The sequence below is a fragment of the Pogona vitticeps genome, chromosome 1, assembly GCF_051106095.1.
Source record: "Pogona vitticeps strain Pit_001003342236 chromosome 1, PviZW2.1, whole genome shotgun sequence".
Taxonomy (NCBI): domain Eukaryota; kingdom Metazoa; phylum Chordata; class Lepidosauria; order Squamata; family Agamidae; genus Pogona; species Pogona vitticeps.
The window spans coordinates 209,565,824-209,581,801 of NC_135783.1; the positions used below are offsets into that span (position 1 = coordinate 209,565,824).

The 15,978-nt window shown below is 40.0% G+C and overlaps 1 protein-coding gene across 3 annotated transcripts in view; it reads right to left on the minus strand.

Moving 5' to 3' along the window:
• PSMD14 (proteasome 26S subunit, non-ATPase 14) overlaps positions 1 to 15,978 on the minus strand; it is an 86,928-nt gene that overhangs the window by 18,093 nt on the left and 52,857 nt on the right. For all 3 annotated transcript variants that reach the window (XM_020798342.3, XM_020798341.3, XM_072982336.2), the window contains exons 8-9: positions 12,054 to 12,161; positions 7,522 to 7,596 (exon numbers count right to left, since the gene is read on the minus strand). In XM_020798342.3, the coding sequence (XP_020654001.1) occupies positions 7,522 to 7,596; positions 12,054 to 12,161 (183 nt within the window). The remainder of the gene's footprint in view (positions 1 to 7,521; positions 7,597 to 12,053; positions 12,162 to 15,978) is intronic.

The following is a 15,978-nucleotide window of genomic DNA, read 5'->3' on the forward strand; positions in this document are numbered from 1 at the left end:
ATTTGCTCTAAAAGTTTAAAGGAAAGAAGATTGATAACAGGAAGGAATCAAGAATAAACTCTCTCTTTTACTCACAGAAGCAGAACTATGAGGCTCTCAACACAGCGGTTGAAAGAAAACAAAGGGGAGCCTTGGTGCCAAGATACTTATACGAGGGGGGAGGGGGCCCTATTTAATGCGTTTTTTGCTGCCGCAGAAGCTCTAGAACTTTCCGATGATGCTCCACGCAGGCGTGTATCACCCAGGGTGTGATTCACAGAGGCCATGAAGAAGAACCACAGATTAATTTGTTATTGCAATGCCTAACTTTTAATCTCAGTTCTGAATATCCAATCCTTTACAGGTGATCCAATGAAACAGAAATTGTTCACTTTATAAGATAACAGTGAAACTAAAACTTCCACTTCACAAGGAGATTTGTAAAAAAAATAAGCTCCAATTTTGGTGATGATAGTTATCATATACGATTTCATAGCTTCCACCAGACTGCAAGCTTCCAATACGTAACTTGTGTCAAAATTGAAGAGGTCAAGGACATTGACTGATATAGATCCTGACACTATAGGCTGCAAATATTAATGGAAATCATCCTGAATCCTAAAACCACTTTCTCATCACATTTGACCATTACCATTACCACCTTTATAAAACTGCCTGCAGTGCAATGATCAATGATAACATTTCCTCAGATTAATCTGAAGGTCTGGACTCCAGAATGCAGACTGAAGGAAAGGAACATTTCCTGTAGAAAGTGAGATGTTAAGAGCCCACAAAAATAGAAGTTTCTCACTGTCGTAGAAGTAGAGTTCTATTGCACATAGTATCTATGCTAACACAACAGTCTCTCACTTCAACAAATCTGCCCCTGTGAATCTCACAGTGTTGTCATTTGAAGTGGCAAAGAATTTATCACTTGACTCTTGAACTGGCTCCAAATGGGGAGGACTCATTGTCTTCAGAAAAATTATAATGCCTTTAGTTAATTTTTATATCTTCCAATAAGAATAACAGGCATGAAGGAAAACAGTTTTCTCAAACACATTCACTACTAAAAAAGCTAGATAATATCTACTGTGGGTCTCAAACTCTTCTATAAGTTTATAATACCCTAGAATAAGCCTCAACAACAGAGAAAGATTAGCAGACCTTTAAATTACAAAGGGAAATGTATAGGAGAAAGTGAATTACAGAATTCAATAGAATGCAATAATGACATTTTTATTCTCTCATCTGAAGTGCAGCAACATCGCTCCCTCTGCCCCCAAATATTAAGCAAATAAAAGTATACAATACGGGAAGAAATTCCTAATCTGCTGGCATGAATCCTTTTTTATAATTGTGAGGATTCAAATATTAGCCCCAACTAGACTAGACCCACTGAATCACCAAATTTTAAATCAACACTTATGTAAGCCCTAACTAATGGATTTAGTCCACTGAGTTGGTTATTTCCCTAGAATCACCTCATAAGTGTGACTGAAAACTCTAACAAGTTAATTGTACAGGATCTACTTGAAATCAGAACAAAGCCCCTATAGTTCATGTTTCTGTAATGCTGAGTGATTACTGCAATGTAGTAGAAATCTGGTTTATCCTACAAAATACTATGTAATATTCAGCTGGTGCAGAATGTCATGGCTTATGTGTACTGAAAAGCATATGCTTACTCAACTTTTACTACTACAACCACAATGGATAAAAAAGAGAGGTTACTTACCTGTAACCATGGTTCTTCAAGTGGTTCTCTGTAAATTCACACATTTGGGTTAAATCAGCGCCTGCGCTGGAACTTTGGAACCTTCTAGAGCTTTTCTGAAAAGATACAAAGTTTAGATTGCCCCTTGCACGCATGCTCCATTCCCTCCCAGTCTCCAGTTCCCATTTGTCTGCCATTGCTAGAGCAAGAGCTCATCTTAAAGGCAGCAGTGACGGATAGTGGGGAGGCCGGGTGGGAATGTGTGAATTTACAGAGAACCACTTGAAGAATCATGGTTACAGGTAAGTAACCTCTCTTTCTTCAGCGTGGTCTCTGTGAATCACACATTTGGGTGACTGACAAGCTAACTTACCGGAAGGAGGGCCGTCACTGCAGGACAGATGTCAAGACAGCCCTTCCAAAACTCGTCTCCTTCTTTGCCCGAAGGTCCAGTCTGTAGTGGGTGACAAACGTGGACACTCTGGCCCGTGTTGCTGCCTTGCAGATGTCTGGAATGTCCACACCATGCAGTAAGGCAGTAGATGCTGCCATGGACCGTGTAGAATGTCCCTTAAGACCTTCAGGCACATCTTTACTTGCAAGTTGATAGGCAAGAGTAATAGTGGAGACAAGCCACCGTGACAAGGTAGAAGATGACGCTGGACAACCCTTGTGTAGTCCAAAGAAGCACAGGAAGAGTCTTTCAGATTTCCAAAAGTCCTTTGTCCTGGAAACATAATATGCTAACGCCCTTCTAACATCCAGGGAATGGAGCATCTTTTCAACATCAGACAAAGCTCAGCCGGCACGAAGGGGACGGTGGTAGGAGGGAGCCGATTCCTCCCTGGCCAGCCGGCTTGCTTCTTGTTTGGAAAAGCAAGCCGGCCAGCCAGGGAGAAATCTCCTCCCTCCTTTCACCCGATGCGGAGTCCTCTTCGCGCTGGGATGAGCTCAGCTGGCACGAAGGGGACTCAGCATTGAGTGAAAGGAGGGAGCTGATTTCTCCCCGGCAGCCCGGCTTGCTTCTGAAGCCAAAAAGGCAGGGAGAAAGCACGGGAAGTTCGAACTTCCTGCGCTTTCTCCCTGCCTTTTTGGCTTCAGAGAGCTCCGAAGCCGCCCATCGCGGCGGCAGGGACCGCCAGGGACGTCTCCCAGGGCTTGCACGCCACTATGGGAGCCCTCCCTGGGGGTCCTCGCCGCCGCCATCGGTGCCTTCAGAGGTTTCAAAGGGCTTTCACTGACATCGGAGGAAGCCCTTTGAAAGCTCCAAAGGCAGCGGAGCGCCTGGCAGCTAGAGCAGCCCTGGTGCCTGGCCGCTCGCCCCAGCCGCGCGGAACCAGTGGAGGGCCAGGCGGCTAGAGCAGGCTGGGTGCGTGGCCACTCGCCCCCGCCGTGCGGAACCAGCAGAGCGCCGGGAGGCTTCGGACTGGTAAGTCCTTTTTTAAAAAACTTTTCTGTGAGGGTTTTGGAGGGTGGGTTTGGACTGGGGGGTTATGTTTCTGTGGTTTGTGTGTGTGTTTTGCAGTTCCAACGTGGCACTTGCTCTTTTTATTTTTTACGAAATGCTGGAACGGATTAATTCCGTTCCCATGCATTTCAATGGGAAATGGTAGGTCAACCTACGAACTTTCCGAGGTACGAACGTCCTCCCAGAACGGATTAAGTTCATAAGTTGAGGGCCCACTGTACTTTATTCCAGAGATGCTTCTGGTATGCTCCCATTGCTGCCTGGTAATTGCATATTTTAAGGAGGAAGTACTGGAAATTGTAAATCTTCCTACCCAAGACATCCATGTTCTGGCCTTCTTTATTGGTGGTGGTGAGATGTGGCCTCCATGAGGCCTTAGATGCATTCGCATGGACAATGACAGAGTTGGGAGCAGGGTGCTTAGACAAGAAATTGACTTCATCTCCATGAATCCTATACATATTCTCAGTCCTCCTAGAGACAGAAAGAGGAGTGGCTGGTTGAGAGCAAGCACCCATAATCAGGGTAAACAGCTGGGAAATGTAGTTGAGGCTAAATGGTTGAGAAGACTCTTGATCAATGTCCCCAAAAATGGGATCATCCGTTGGAGGAGGTGGTAGCTGTGTTTGCATTTTTAAAACACTAGCCATTCTGGTCACCATTTGTGAATACGAAGAAAAATCCTCAGAGGGAGAGGATGGATGGGGATTCCCTGTATATGACTCGAAGGAGTCTGTCTCTACTGGAGACTGGGCTTGCAATGGAGAGAAAACCTCTTCATCTTGATTGGAAGACACCTCGCAGAGCTGGTCATCTTCCTCATATGGGACTCTATGCACAGCAGTCTCAGCTAAGGAGAACTGAGCAGTTTGCTGAGTACTCTTAGCTCTCGACGTTGAGGTAGAAGAATTCTTTTTAGAAGCCTTCGTATCCATAGTGGGCAGAGTATTATGAGCCTGTCAACGTCGACAAGGTGAAGAACTCAAGGTCGAAGAGGGAGAATAGTGCCTCCTTCTATGCCTGCGGTAATTAGAAGAGGAGGACAACGTCGTCAAATCGGTATCATAATGTCGACGTCGATGTTTTGTCCTCCTCCTTCCTGAACGACTGCACCCAGATCATTCATGCCTGTGTCTTTTCTGATGTTGGGAAGTCTCCAAGTCAGAATCACGATGTCGATCACAAGAAGAATGCTGCCTTTTTGACCCCTTTTTGCGAAGAGGAAGGTCTCTCCTCGGGGAGCAAGAGGGGGAATGCGGAGTCTCAGTCGCTCGGCTGGCAGTTGCAGGGCCAAGATGGGCAGAATGAGGGCTGGATAAGACAGCCTCCTCAACTTTGTCCGGGCTGGGTGAATGCCCAGGCTCAAGCGGTGCCTCAGGTTGCTGGGAGAGTGGCAAAGACGGAGCCACTTCAGACAGGGATTCCTGGTCCCTTGAAGAATCCTCCAAAATTAGCGAAGGCAGTGAGGGTGTAACGGGTGGAAGAGAGGTGACCTCTTTAGCCTTAGATTTCTTAGGCTGTCCCGTCTGTTTTTTAGCCTTTGCAACGTCCTTGGAAACAGGCACCTTAGATGTAGAAGGAGCCTTCTTGGAGGGACCTGAGTTGGCCTTTTTAGCGGGCTTAGATGACTTGGAAGTAGATGTAGAGGGGAGAAACACGGTTGTCTCAGAGCGAGGGGTCCCTGAAGGATTGGAGGAAGTCTCCATCTCTGAGGGATGGGTTGCAAACAGAGTCTTTTCCCAAAGGCAGAGCTTAAGTCTCTGCTGGCACTCTTTCAAAGCAGCCTTAGTAAACTCTTTACAATGGTGACAAGTAGAAGTATTGTGCACGTCCCCAAGGCAAAATAAACAAAGACTATGCTTATCATAAAAAGGTATTTTCCTGAAGCACGCCTTACATTTACTAAAAGGGCCTGACGGGGACATAAAACAGTACACAGGAGGCTATAGCAGCCTGAGTTCTCACGGTAATCAGGAGATAAGTGGATAATGGAGCCTCCCGCTGAGCTGATAATGGTGCTTCCCGCTGAGGCAATCAGCCTGGCAATCAGGCAAACCACAAAAGCGTGAGAAAAACCGGTCAAACAAGAGCCAAAGTCCATCAGGTAAAAGAGTAGTCGAAGCAGTCCAAGATTGAGGGGCAACAGAAGCAAGAACAGTCGAAAATACAGTCCAAAATCAAGCCAATTCGACTGAAAAAGAGAGCTCTGTCAGAAAACGTTCCTAGCACAATGGCGGGAAAAAAGGAACTGGAGACTGGGAGGGAATGGAGCATGCATGCAAGGGGCAATCTAAACTTTGTATCTTTTCAGAAAAGCTCTAGAAGGTTCCAAAGTTCCAGCGCAGGCGCTGATTTAACCCAAATGTGTGATTCACTGAGACCACGCTGAAGAATCAGTGATTTTTTAAAAATCAAATGGATTTAAATCACAATGTAAATTTTAAAAAATCATTTTTTAATTTAAATAATCCAAAACCCTGATTTTTAAAAATTTAAATTGTTCTACAACCTATTCAGTTCCAAGGACAATTCAAGATGCTGGCTGTAATCAACAAGATTTTATTGCTGAGGGATTATTTCATTCTATGGCTTTGCATCCTCTCTCTGGAGGGAAGAACTACAAGTCATTGGTGTTTAAATAGTAGTTTTAGTGTTACAAAATTTGGTCCTTGGACACATCTTTCAAGCATGAAAGCATTCAAGGAAGTTGTATAGCCTTCCTGGCTCAGTAGGCCTTACAGACTGAGTGTTAATCATTTGCTGCAATTTCTCTACTTTGTTAAATTGTTGGTGAGGTAGTGATCTAGGGAAACACACCCACCCTAGACCTCTAAGGGCTACATCCATTCCTGCTTCTCCACCACCTAAAAATACTATTCTTATTCTTTCCTATCTTAAAAGAAGCCACAACTGCAGCAGCCAAAAAAATTTTTTTTTCAAAAACCTTTTCAAAAGTTTTATTGAAGATTATTATCTTTTCCATTGTGTGGGGCGAGCAGGATGCTCTCAAATATGGAAGAACTGCCCACCAATGCCCCCTAAAGAACACAAGGGAGGAACACACTTTGCCCATGTTGCTCTCTAAATGCTCAATGGCAGCTGAATTGTTACTCAATTTATTTTTACAGCATTCAGTTTGTAAAACGCTTTGAATCACTTAAGTAAGACATAAGCTTTTAAAAATTGAACACTAGAAAACTAATAGGTTCCTTGTAACAAAACCACAAAAAGGGAAAACAGAGTTCAGAAATATGTGGCTTTAAAAATAGCATAGGCGTATCTTTGTCATAATTTAAACAAAGATGTTCCTAAACTGTCTAAATAAGACAGACTGATTTTCACCAACTTATTTAACATTTCTAGTGCAACGGTACCTCGACTTATGAACTTAATCCGTATTGGAATGGTGTTTGTACGTCAAAAAGTTCGCAAGTCAAGGCAAACTTTTCCATAGGAATGCACTGAAAACCATTTAATCCGTACCTGCTGTTTTTCGTAATTATATCAAGGCACCATTCAAAGCCGGTTAATCCGTACTCCCCACTAGGAGGAGATTTTTTAAAACTTTTCTTCTTTTGACCTAAGATGAACTCAGGTCAAAAAAGGGCAGGAAAGGTTTTTTCTCATTCGCAAGTCGAGGCTCCGTTCACAAGTCAAAGCAATATTTTGCAAACGGAGTCGTTAGAAACTCGAAATGTTCGCAAGTGGAGATGTTCATAAGTCAAGGTACCACTGTAATGCATGCAGATGTTTTCTAGAAGAGATGTAGTGCTTTAGAGCAGAAGTCCCTAACCCCCGGTCTGCAGCCCAGTGCCGGTCTGTGGCGTGAGCTGGACCGGGCCATGGAGACAGACCTCCCACCCCCCTGCATGCACTACCCCCACAGCCTCTCTGTGCATGCGCAGGCGCCAGCGTCCATGCAACCACTCCCTACCCTTTCCCGCATGTGTGCGAGTGCTGCACTGCCACTTGCGCATGCACACGAGCAAGTGCGCCCACACGAGTTTGCGCATGAGCCCCCACACAAGCACCCTCCCGCTCCTTCGTGCATGCATGGCAAGAGGGTGCCCCACCTTCCCCAGCTGGTCTGTGGGGTTAAAATGTTGGGGACCCCTGCTCTAGAGAGTTCAGATTCAGGTTCATTTGGAGTCGTAATGTGTTTGCTATATAACATGAAAGACGAAGAATAGAAATGACAGTACAAATTATCAGAAATTACAAATCAAATCATAATAGCATAATATGTCAGAAAAATCATTTGGAATGATTTTTTTAAATCAAAGAATAGCCAAATACATTAATTTTAATTAACAGAGTTATTGGGAATAACTTTGATAAAAACAAAATTAAAACTTACCTTCTGTTCTAGCTCATTCTTTCTATAGTTGATAGTAATGGAGTAGTAATGTCTATTCAGTCCATGAATCAGCGCCTAAGAGAAGAAAATTTCAAAGCAATAAATAAAATACAGCTGACATTTTATCAAGGATATGCAAGAACCATGTAAAAGTCTAGAAATACCATACTGGAGCTGCAAATTACTTAAAAATATTTTTTGAGTGGTGCTTGGATTTGCACATTGCCCTGACAGGGGTTTTAAGCCCTAAGAAGTGGCTTGGAAATCTTTTAATAACTACAGTCTACTCTATATCCAAGTATTCTACCTCTAAAGCTCCACAAATACTATGAGTTTGATTTTTCACTACTTACTGCACACATATTTCCACAGAATGCAACGGGGGGGGGGGGGAATGTTCATTTGGCTAAAATGCAATTTCAAAAATTAACTCAGTACAATATGTACTTAATCCTCATAATGATATATTCTGTCCTGAGTCACAAGAATTTTAATTTTGAGGAATAATTTTTAAAAAAAACCACTTAAAAATGTAATTAGTAAAACAAAATAGGACAATGTTTTTAACTAGAATAGTTAAAATATGAATGCCTTATCTCAGAGATTTCAGAAGTGAAATTTGTGGAACTGGTTCAAATAAAGGGAAACAGTCCTCAGTCGTAATATGAGTTGCAAGGCACACTCTCCACTAGAGTTTGTTAGCTTTCCATGGACAGAGCTTCTGCTTGTTCTGTTGAAGAAGTTTCCAAAACAGAAAAGACTGACTGAATCTTTAGAAGCCAAATACAAGATTGTCTTCTTGGGCAGTGGGGCATGTTTCAACAAAATTGTAACTACAAGACATCCTCTGTGGAATATTTTTAAGTTCTTCCTTTTTTGAACTGTGGGTATTCCTAATAAATGGTACCCAGTAATATGACAAATAGGAAATGCTCACAAATACTGCAGATCGGAATTAGCCTTGGGAGGAGTGATACAAAGACCCACAGAAGTGGACTATATTTCTAATGGTTGGTTTGAGACCAAGGAATTGCTTAACATTCTAAAAGAAAAGACAGTAATGAACTAGCATGACACTGTGGGGTTTGCATGAGAGGTCATTACACGCTGTCTCAAAAAGCCCAGTAATGTATTCTCTGGAAACATACAAGCACAGGCTTGCCTGCACCCAATCAAAAACATTTGTGGGTTGTTCCACTCTCATTAATAATGGTTTACCATTTGTACTCATTCAAATTTGCTTCACTCTTGTTAAACCAAACTTGTTTGGTTGCCTAAGATTTTGTTAAGCTATTGTTACACAATTTTATAAATAACAAACTAAAATACCCAGATATATTTTGAACTTGGAGAGTCTTAAATGATTAGAAATGAAATTTCCATGGTGAGAATAAAAGCTGATGTTTATGATGAGAACTCAACAATGGTATTTGCTGTTTTCAAATGCAAGTGCAGCATTTTCAGCATATGTTGCTATTAGTGCTCCTATAATTAATCTTCAGAGAAATAATTAGGATTCTTGGTGGCAACTATCTTGCCCTTTTAAATTTCATTTTGAAAGGAAAATATATTTTTTTTGTTGGCGATATTATCATTAGTGCATGTTTATTGATCATGACAAAGCAGTAATCATTCATGAGGGAATGCTTATTTAAGAAACATGATGTGTTCTTATATCTTGCTCTGACACTAAGGAGACTAAATTAGTAGCTTGGCCTGCAAGTTTATTGCCTACAAATTAGTACATATAGTGGATGTAGTATCCAGCCCAAAGAGCCACAGGTTCACTTGGTTTGTTTTAATCTTTTCTGTCTCCACAAATTAAAGGAACAATGACATAATTCAACCTTAAAAAGTTAAAGGCAGAGGCCTAAAGCCAATTTTGTGTTGAAGGGTATGGGACGTGCAGCGTGGAAAGAGATCATCATCACCACCACAACTGAGATTAGGAGGCTGCACATTAATGCAATTGTTTCCTACAGGGTTCAACCAGTGCTCTTGATCTATGTATTGGGAGGTGACAGATCACTATCAATATCTCAATGGCCACTAATGAACTTGTGTACCTCTTAGCTGGGATCTGGTAAGCCATTTCAAACCCTGGATAAATCCTGGAAAATATAAATATTGACTAGAGATGAGATATTCGTATTTGTCTCCCGGGGAAATAAATACAACTATTGCCACCACAGTTGGCCGGGTCCTTTGGACCCACTCCCCAGAACTGGCTGGTCCACTTACTGCTTGCAGCGTGGCACACATGGCTATTGTCATTTGGTCAGCAGAGCAGGGAGCAGGGAAGCCATGGCTGGGTTACTTCGGCAAGTGGCACAGTGCAAATGACGATGGCCACACACTCCATGCTGCAAATGGTAAGCAGATGGCCCGGTTCTGGGGGAAGGGTCCAATTGGTGCACCTGTGGTGGCGATATTCATATTCGTCTCCCCAAGGAGACAAATACAAACATCCCATTTCTAGTATTGACTGTTGCTAAGTTCAATGCTGATATTAATTTACAGAAGGACCAACTGTAGAAAACACATGTTCCTATGACTGTTTCATAATGCCTATACAACAGCAACATGTTTGGAATGCTACATTTACGTCGCCACTGAATATAAATCATAGTTTCAGCTCTTAGCGAGATAGAATTGCTACACAGTAAAAACCACGTCTGGCACTCAATCAAATTAAACGCACATACACCCCTGCTTCCCAATTAATCTGTTTTCAAGACTAGCTAGTAAACTGCGATTCTAAGTTTGTTTACTGGCAAGTACCCTAACCACTCCTTAAAAATCTCATTAACCTTGAAAGCCCTGTTAGTCTCTGTAAATCAGTTCCAACTTGATTGCACATAACACACAAAACATCACTAAAACAGATGACATAATAATACCTATGAGTTTAATTTGTCCATTCCATTGGTTCTTGGATCCTACCCAAGCTCAGATTGTGAGGAGCTTTGCAATCTCCTCATTATAAATAAAAGAATTTCCCACTTTTCCTTCTATTCATAGGCAAAATGATCATGGCTGGAAATCCATGGACAACCTGGACAGTATGATCTCCATAGCAGCTGGGGATTTGTTACAAGCCCCCTGTGGATACTGAATACCATGGATAACAGAGTACACCCTTGATAGGTAGGTAGGTAGATAAAAGGAAAAGAACAAAAAAATCCACATGCATTACCAGAACTAGCCACTAGAGGGCACCAGAGACCATGCTATGTATTCTTCACTAACAAGTATTCATAACATGATTTCTGGCTCTCTCTAGTGGCCAGTTCTGGTAATACATGTGAAAATATTTTTTCTAGATTTTCTTCTTTTAATATTTTTAATATTTTCAGAATGTGGATAACTGAATCAGTCAACACTGATCCCAGGGATAAAGTGGTCCTACTGTACTTACTTAAAACACAAATAAAATCTAAAGAATACAGGAGACAACCATTTTCTGAAGTATCAAGAGAACAGTATTAAAAACAGGGGTACTGTAATCATGGAAACATGTATTTGTGAAGAAAGCACATTGAAGCTGGCATCTACTTTGCAAGCAATTAGTGTGACTGAATTTAATTGCTTTATAATCTCAGTTTTAATAACAAACTAAGACTAAAAGTAAGGATGTCCAGAAGTGTTTGGAAGCAAACTGAACATGCAGACATCTTTTATTCTCTATTATCTAACACAGTGGTTCTTAACGTGGGCGATAATGCCCCCCAGGGGGCAATTTCATTTTTCAGGGGGGCGGTAGAATGAAAAGGGGCGGCGTGGGGGCGCTGGAGCAGAAGGGGGGCGGTAGGGGGGCACTGGAGCAAGCCAAACCTGTGAAGATGGCTGCAGCCTTTTTACAGTGTGCATAAATATATATTTTTCTCCAATTTTAATTTAGTTTCAGACTTTTTGTCTTGAAATTTTTAGTTCCTGCATTTGTTTTTATGCCCTTGCAACTAAATCATTAAATGTTACTTTTTGGGGAGCATTTCATTTTCTTGGAATTTAATTTTGTTTTCAGGGGTCATTGGATTTAAGTGCCTTAAATAAATAAATAAATAAATAAATAAATAAATAAATAAATAAATAAATAAATAAATAAATAAATAAATAAATAAATAAATAAATAAATAAATAAATAAATAAATAAATAAGATATCATCACCGTGGGGAGGGGGGCGATGATAACTTCCTCAATGGCTCAAGGGGGTGTTTCTTTCAAAAAGGTTAAGAACCACTGATCTAACACACATCTATCTAAAATGATTCAAGGAACTCAGAAATTATTTCTGTATAATGAGGAACAGCAACAGAAACAAAAAAAAAGTCGACTGTGAACACCTAACAATTTTAAAAGCAACCACGAGATTTCTGTAGTAAGAACTGATATTTGAAGATGCATTTTATAAACCTAATTAAGGAAATTAAATTTATGATGAAGACAAAAAAGAGTGCAACTTTGTATATGTGTATGTGGAGGAAGGAAATAACATAAAAATAAATGTATTAATGCCAAATAACAAATTTACCTGAATAGATGGCTTGTTTAAGTGACCCAGATTTGAAGTTGTTTGTCTTGGTTCATGTCCCAAGACCATCATATTAGCATTGATCAATCTGAAGGCATCAATAACAACCTGTAAAAACAAGACGCCAAAGTCAATTCTTTGTCGAAAATACAAATGATTGCACCAAGTAACAGTGGAGAAGTCACGATCAACTCACATCTGTTTTTGGCCTTTTTCCAGAAAATTATTTAATTATAATATTAATAAAGAAGAACCGCCTGCTGTCTCTGTCATCAGCCGACTAACTCAGTCTAGCATTGTAAAGCAGCACCAATTATGTTTTTCAAAAAGTTGAGGAAAAATATATTAAGTTTTATATACTCTTATACAATTCTGAAGGCTACGTTTACATACATAAACACACATGATATATAAATTTTAAAACATGTTTGTCACCTACATTTTACCTAGTCAAACTGAATGACAGGAAGGCTAAAACTGAAAGTGAGCACAAGCTAAGGGACTATGTTTAAAGCCCAGTCCTGTCACATCAATTATACCACTGGAATACTTGAAATGACAACAAAATTATAGTCAGCAAGGTACTTGCCCCATGTATTCCCTTCTAGTCAGATGCTTTTTACTCCCTGCATGTAGGAAAGAGGCTATAAACTGTCATTTGGATTATGACGACCTTGTCAGTGTCATGGTCAGGAGTAAAACAGAACAAAAAAGGAACTGAACAAAAATCAAGGTCACTTATGGTAGAAACTCTGCAGTTGGAAGTGAAGAGTTTTATTACTTAATTTGGTTTATTTCTATAGACTGCCAAAACTGTATACACAAAAACACTCAGGGTGAGCTAAGGACCCTTTAAAAATTACTCCACGGCTACAATCATTTTGCAAAACCTGAGGTACAGCAACATTCCCTAAAGGCGATAATGCTAGGCAGATTATTTCACATAGAACAAATCCATTTCTCAATTTAGCCCTCACTTCTCGGGCTCCATTTTCTTAGACCTAATTTTGCTCAAAACAAAGAGAACTGGTGCTGTGCCAGTCTAGAAGCTTTCGGTTCAAATTACTGCATGTTCTTGGGAAGGTCTCAGTCACTCTTTGTCATGAGGTTTACAACAGTGACCTAATTTACAGGGTTGGCAAGAATGTATGCAATACCTTTTACCATGGATCAGGACTAATAGCACACTAATTAAAAGCATAACTTTAACCTAAAAACATAATTTACACTTTTGCTTAGACTTCTGGACTGTGATAACCATGCATCTACAAGCAGTGGACACAGTTCACTCTGGCAAAAGATCCATGAGCATATGTAGAAAGTAACTTGATACTTTGCATAGTCCTGATGAGAAAACCAAAGATAGCCATGCACATCTAGCTCTCTCACTGGCAACAGGCTGCCCCATGGCTGCTGTCCCTTAAACATTATTCTTACTCCACACACATTATGGACATGATGATCTACACAATAAGTGCTATTGCTGAGCATTTGCCTAGAAAGACAGTTCCTTACTTGGATTTATCTTGCAATGTGCTTTTAGTGCAAATTGACTGGTTTTAAGATAATACTTGTTTAACTCTTTTAAATATTTGTATACTTCCTATTTTTAGCTTTTAAATATTGTCTTTTTACAGTTGTAAGCTGTTTTGGGTATTTTTAAGGAGAAAGGTTAAATAAATAAATAAGAAAGTAACTAAGTAAATACACAGTATTTTAGCGGTCCCTACCAGGTTTTACCTTTTCATTTTAAACCTAGTGTTGCTCTGTCGCATTGGTTCTTACCGGTTTTCCAAACTTTTGCAACAGCATTTGAACCAGATGTTCTCATTTATGAACACCTGCAAATGCCCAACTACAACAAGGAAGGAGCATAAATAAAAAGTAAGCACAAACAAAACTAAATATTCTACACTGTAGTCCTCTAGAGGTTTACTTGATAGGAAATGACACAAATAAAGGATTTACGCTGAGGGGAAAGATACAATTACTTGGCAGTCTATCAGATTCACAAGGTGCTTCATGTTTTATAGTACTAACACTTACACTCCTAGAATATATTCTAACTGACTGCTCCACTAGAAAATGTGGAACCCATCCAAGATTGCAATGGTATTTTCTAACAAAATTGCTTCTCCTCATACTTGAGCTCCATATGTACTTTTCACAATAGCTCACTGCAAGGAATGCTAGATAAATGACCAAGCATCAGAGTTCATAACTTTGCTATGACTGTAACAGCCCATTTTTACGAGGTCATAGCTGAATGATCGTCATGATGAAATATGCATTTGGCCATCTAGTGGTCTGTTGTGGAACTACACAAAACATACAATTTTGTAAGAGCTCAGATACATCCAAATTCCGAATCATTTCTACTTTTGTCACTTGTATGGAATAAAGGCTCACAGTATTATGCATCAAGCAGCAATGCTATCAGGTGCCTTTCTTGGTGTGTATTTTTACTCAGCAGAGGAGGATATAATGATGTCTATTCTTCTTAGGGACTGCAAGTGACTTCAAGGTCTTACTAAAACCATAACTGATTTTTTTCTGAATTAAGTAATACTAATTTCTTATAAACTATTGGTCAAAAATATTTTCTTTTACTTAGCAGCATCAGTATAACCAGAATGAAAAAGAGTATTTTAACTACACCAAGATTAAAGGAATTCACTGTGATCACTATAGCAACTGTCTTAAGGAAAACTAACATGCTCAACAACCTGCAACCTAAAATTAGATCTGAGACGCAATAAAAAGCATAAATGCAGTGACACACCCTACATATTGATTTCTATGCAATCTTATAATTGCTTTTTTTTTTGCACAGCAAGAACAAACGAGTTCTTTCTTTAGAGAATCGTATCAAAATAAATAGGCTCATTAATGTCCAGTGCACTAATGAGCAATGGATGAAGGAGGTGTTAATTATGCTACAGTAAGACCCAAGGATAAAGCCCTGGTGAGCTCTTGGATATATGCAGCAGCTCAAGTTTTCTCCCGGTTTGTGTACCTTGAAATTCAGTGTGAAGCAATGACAGCAACACAGTAACCTCATAGTTAGCAGTGGAAACTTCAGGGACACAAGTCGCTACAACACTGATCTCGTAAGGGTCAATTTAAGAGAAAAATGTTGCTTTCCATTTTGCAAATATTTGAGTATTTTAGATCTTTCAGCTTCCTTTGACTATGGTGATTTACAATTGAATTAACTGCAGCCTTGAGACCTCGCCCTAAAAAGGGGAGTGAAGAGTTTACTGTAACACAACAGTTTTTAAAAAGTGTTCGGAACGGGGAGGCTTTTTTTAAAAAATGTGCTATCCTGTATTGCACTTCTTTTCACCAACTGGACGATTTAATTCTGCTTGGTGCAAGTGCCTTGAGACTCTGTAGAGGTCACTTCAACATTAGACAGCTTATAACAAAACCATTAGCGGTTTGGCTAGCTTAAGGAAACCTCTTACTTTCCCTTTTTTGTTTATTATCACTGCATGAATCTGCAGCATATGATAGTTTATAATTTCTCAGGCTTGTTAAATTCATGTTAAAGGTCTGTTTTCTTGTTGAATAAATTTTGTTCATATAATGCTGCCTATTTCATACAGTGAGTCTTTAATAGCACCTTTGGTCTATGCGCAACTCACAGATCAAAACAGAGGACTAAAATAGGGGTTGATGATGCTATTTACATGTGTGATTCCTGCTGTCTTCTTGTTAGTAGCTTTAATATAATAGAAGACCTTGTCTGTTTTGTAATTAACACATCTTTACTGGAGAGATATTTGGAAGTGATTGCTGTGAATATACTGGTTAGTAAAATAAACACAATCACACACCATTTTCTGTTATCAGACAAATTTGTGAATTGTACACATTATACTCCAGATCAACAAACTGTAATACAACAGCCAAGTAGAAGACA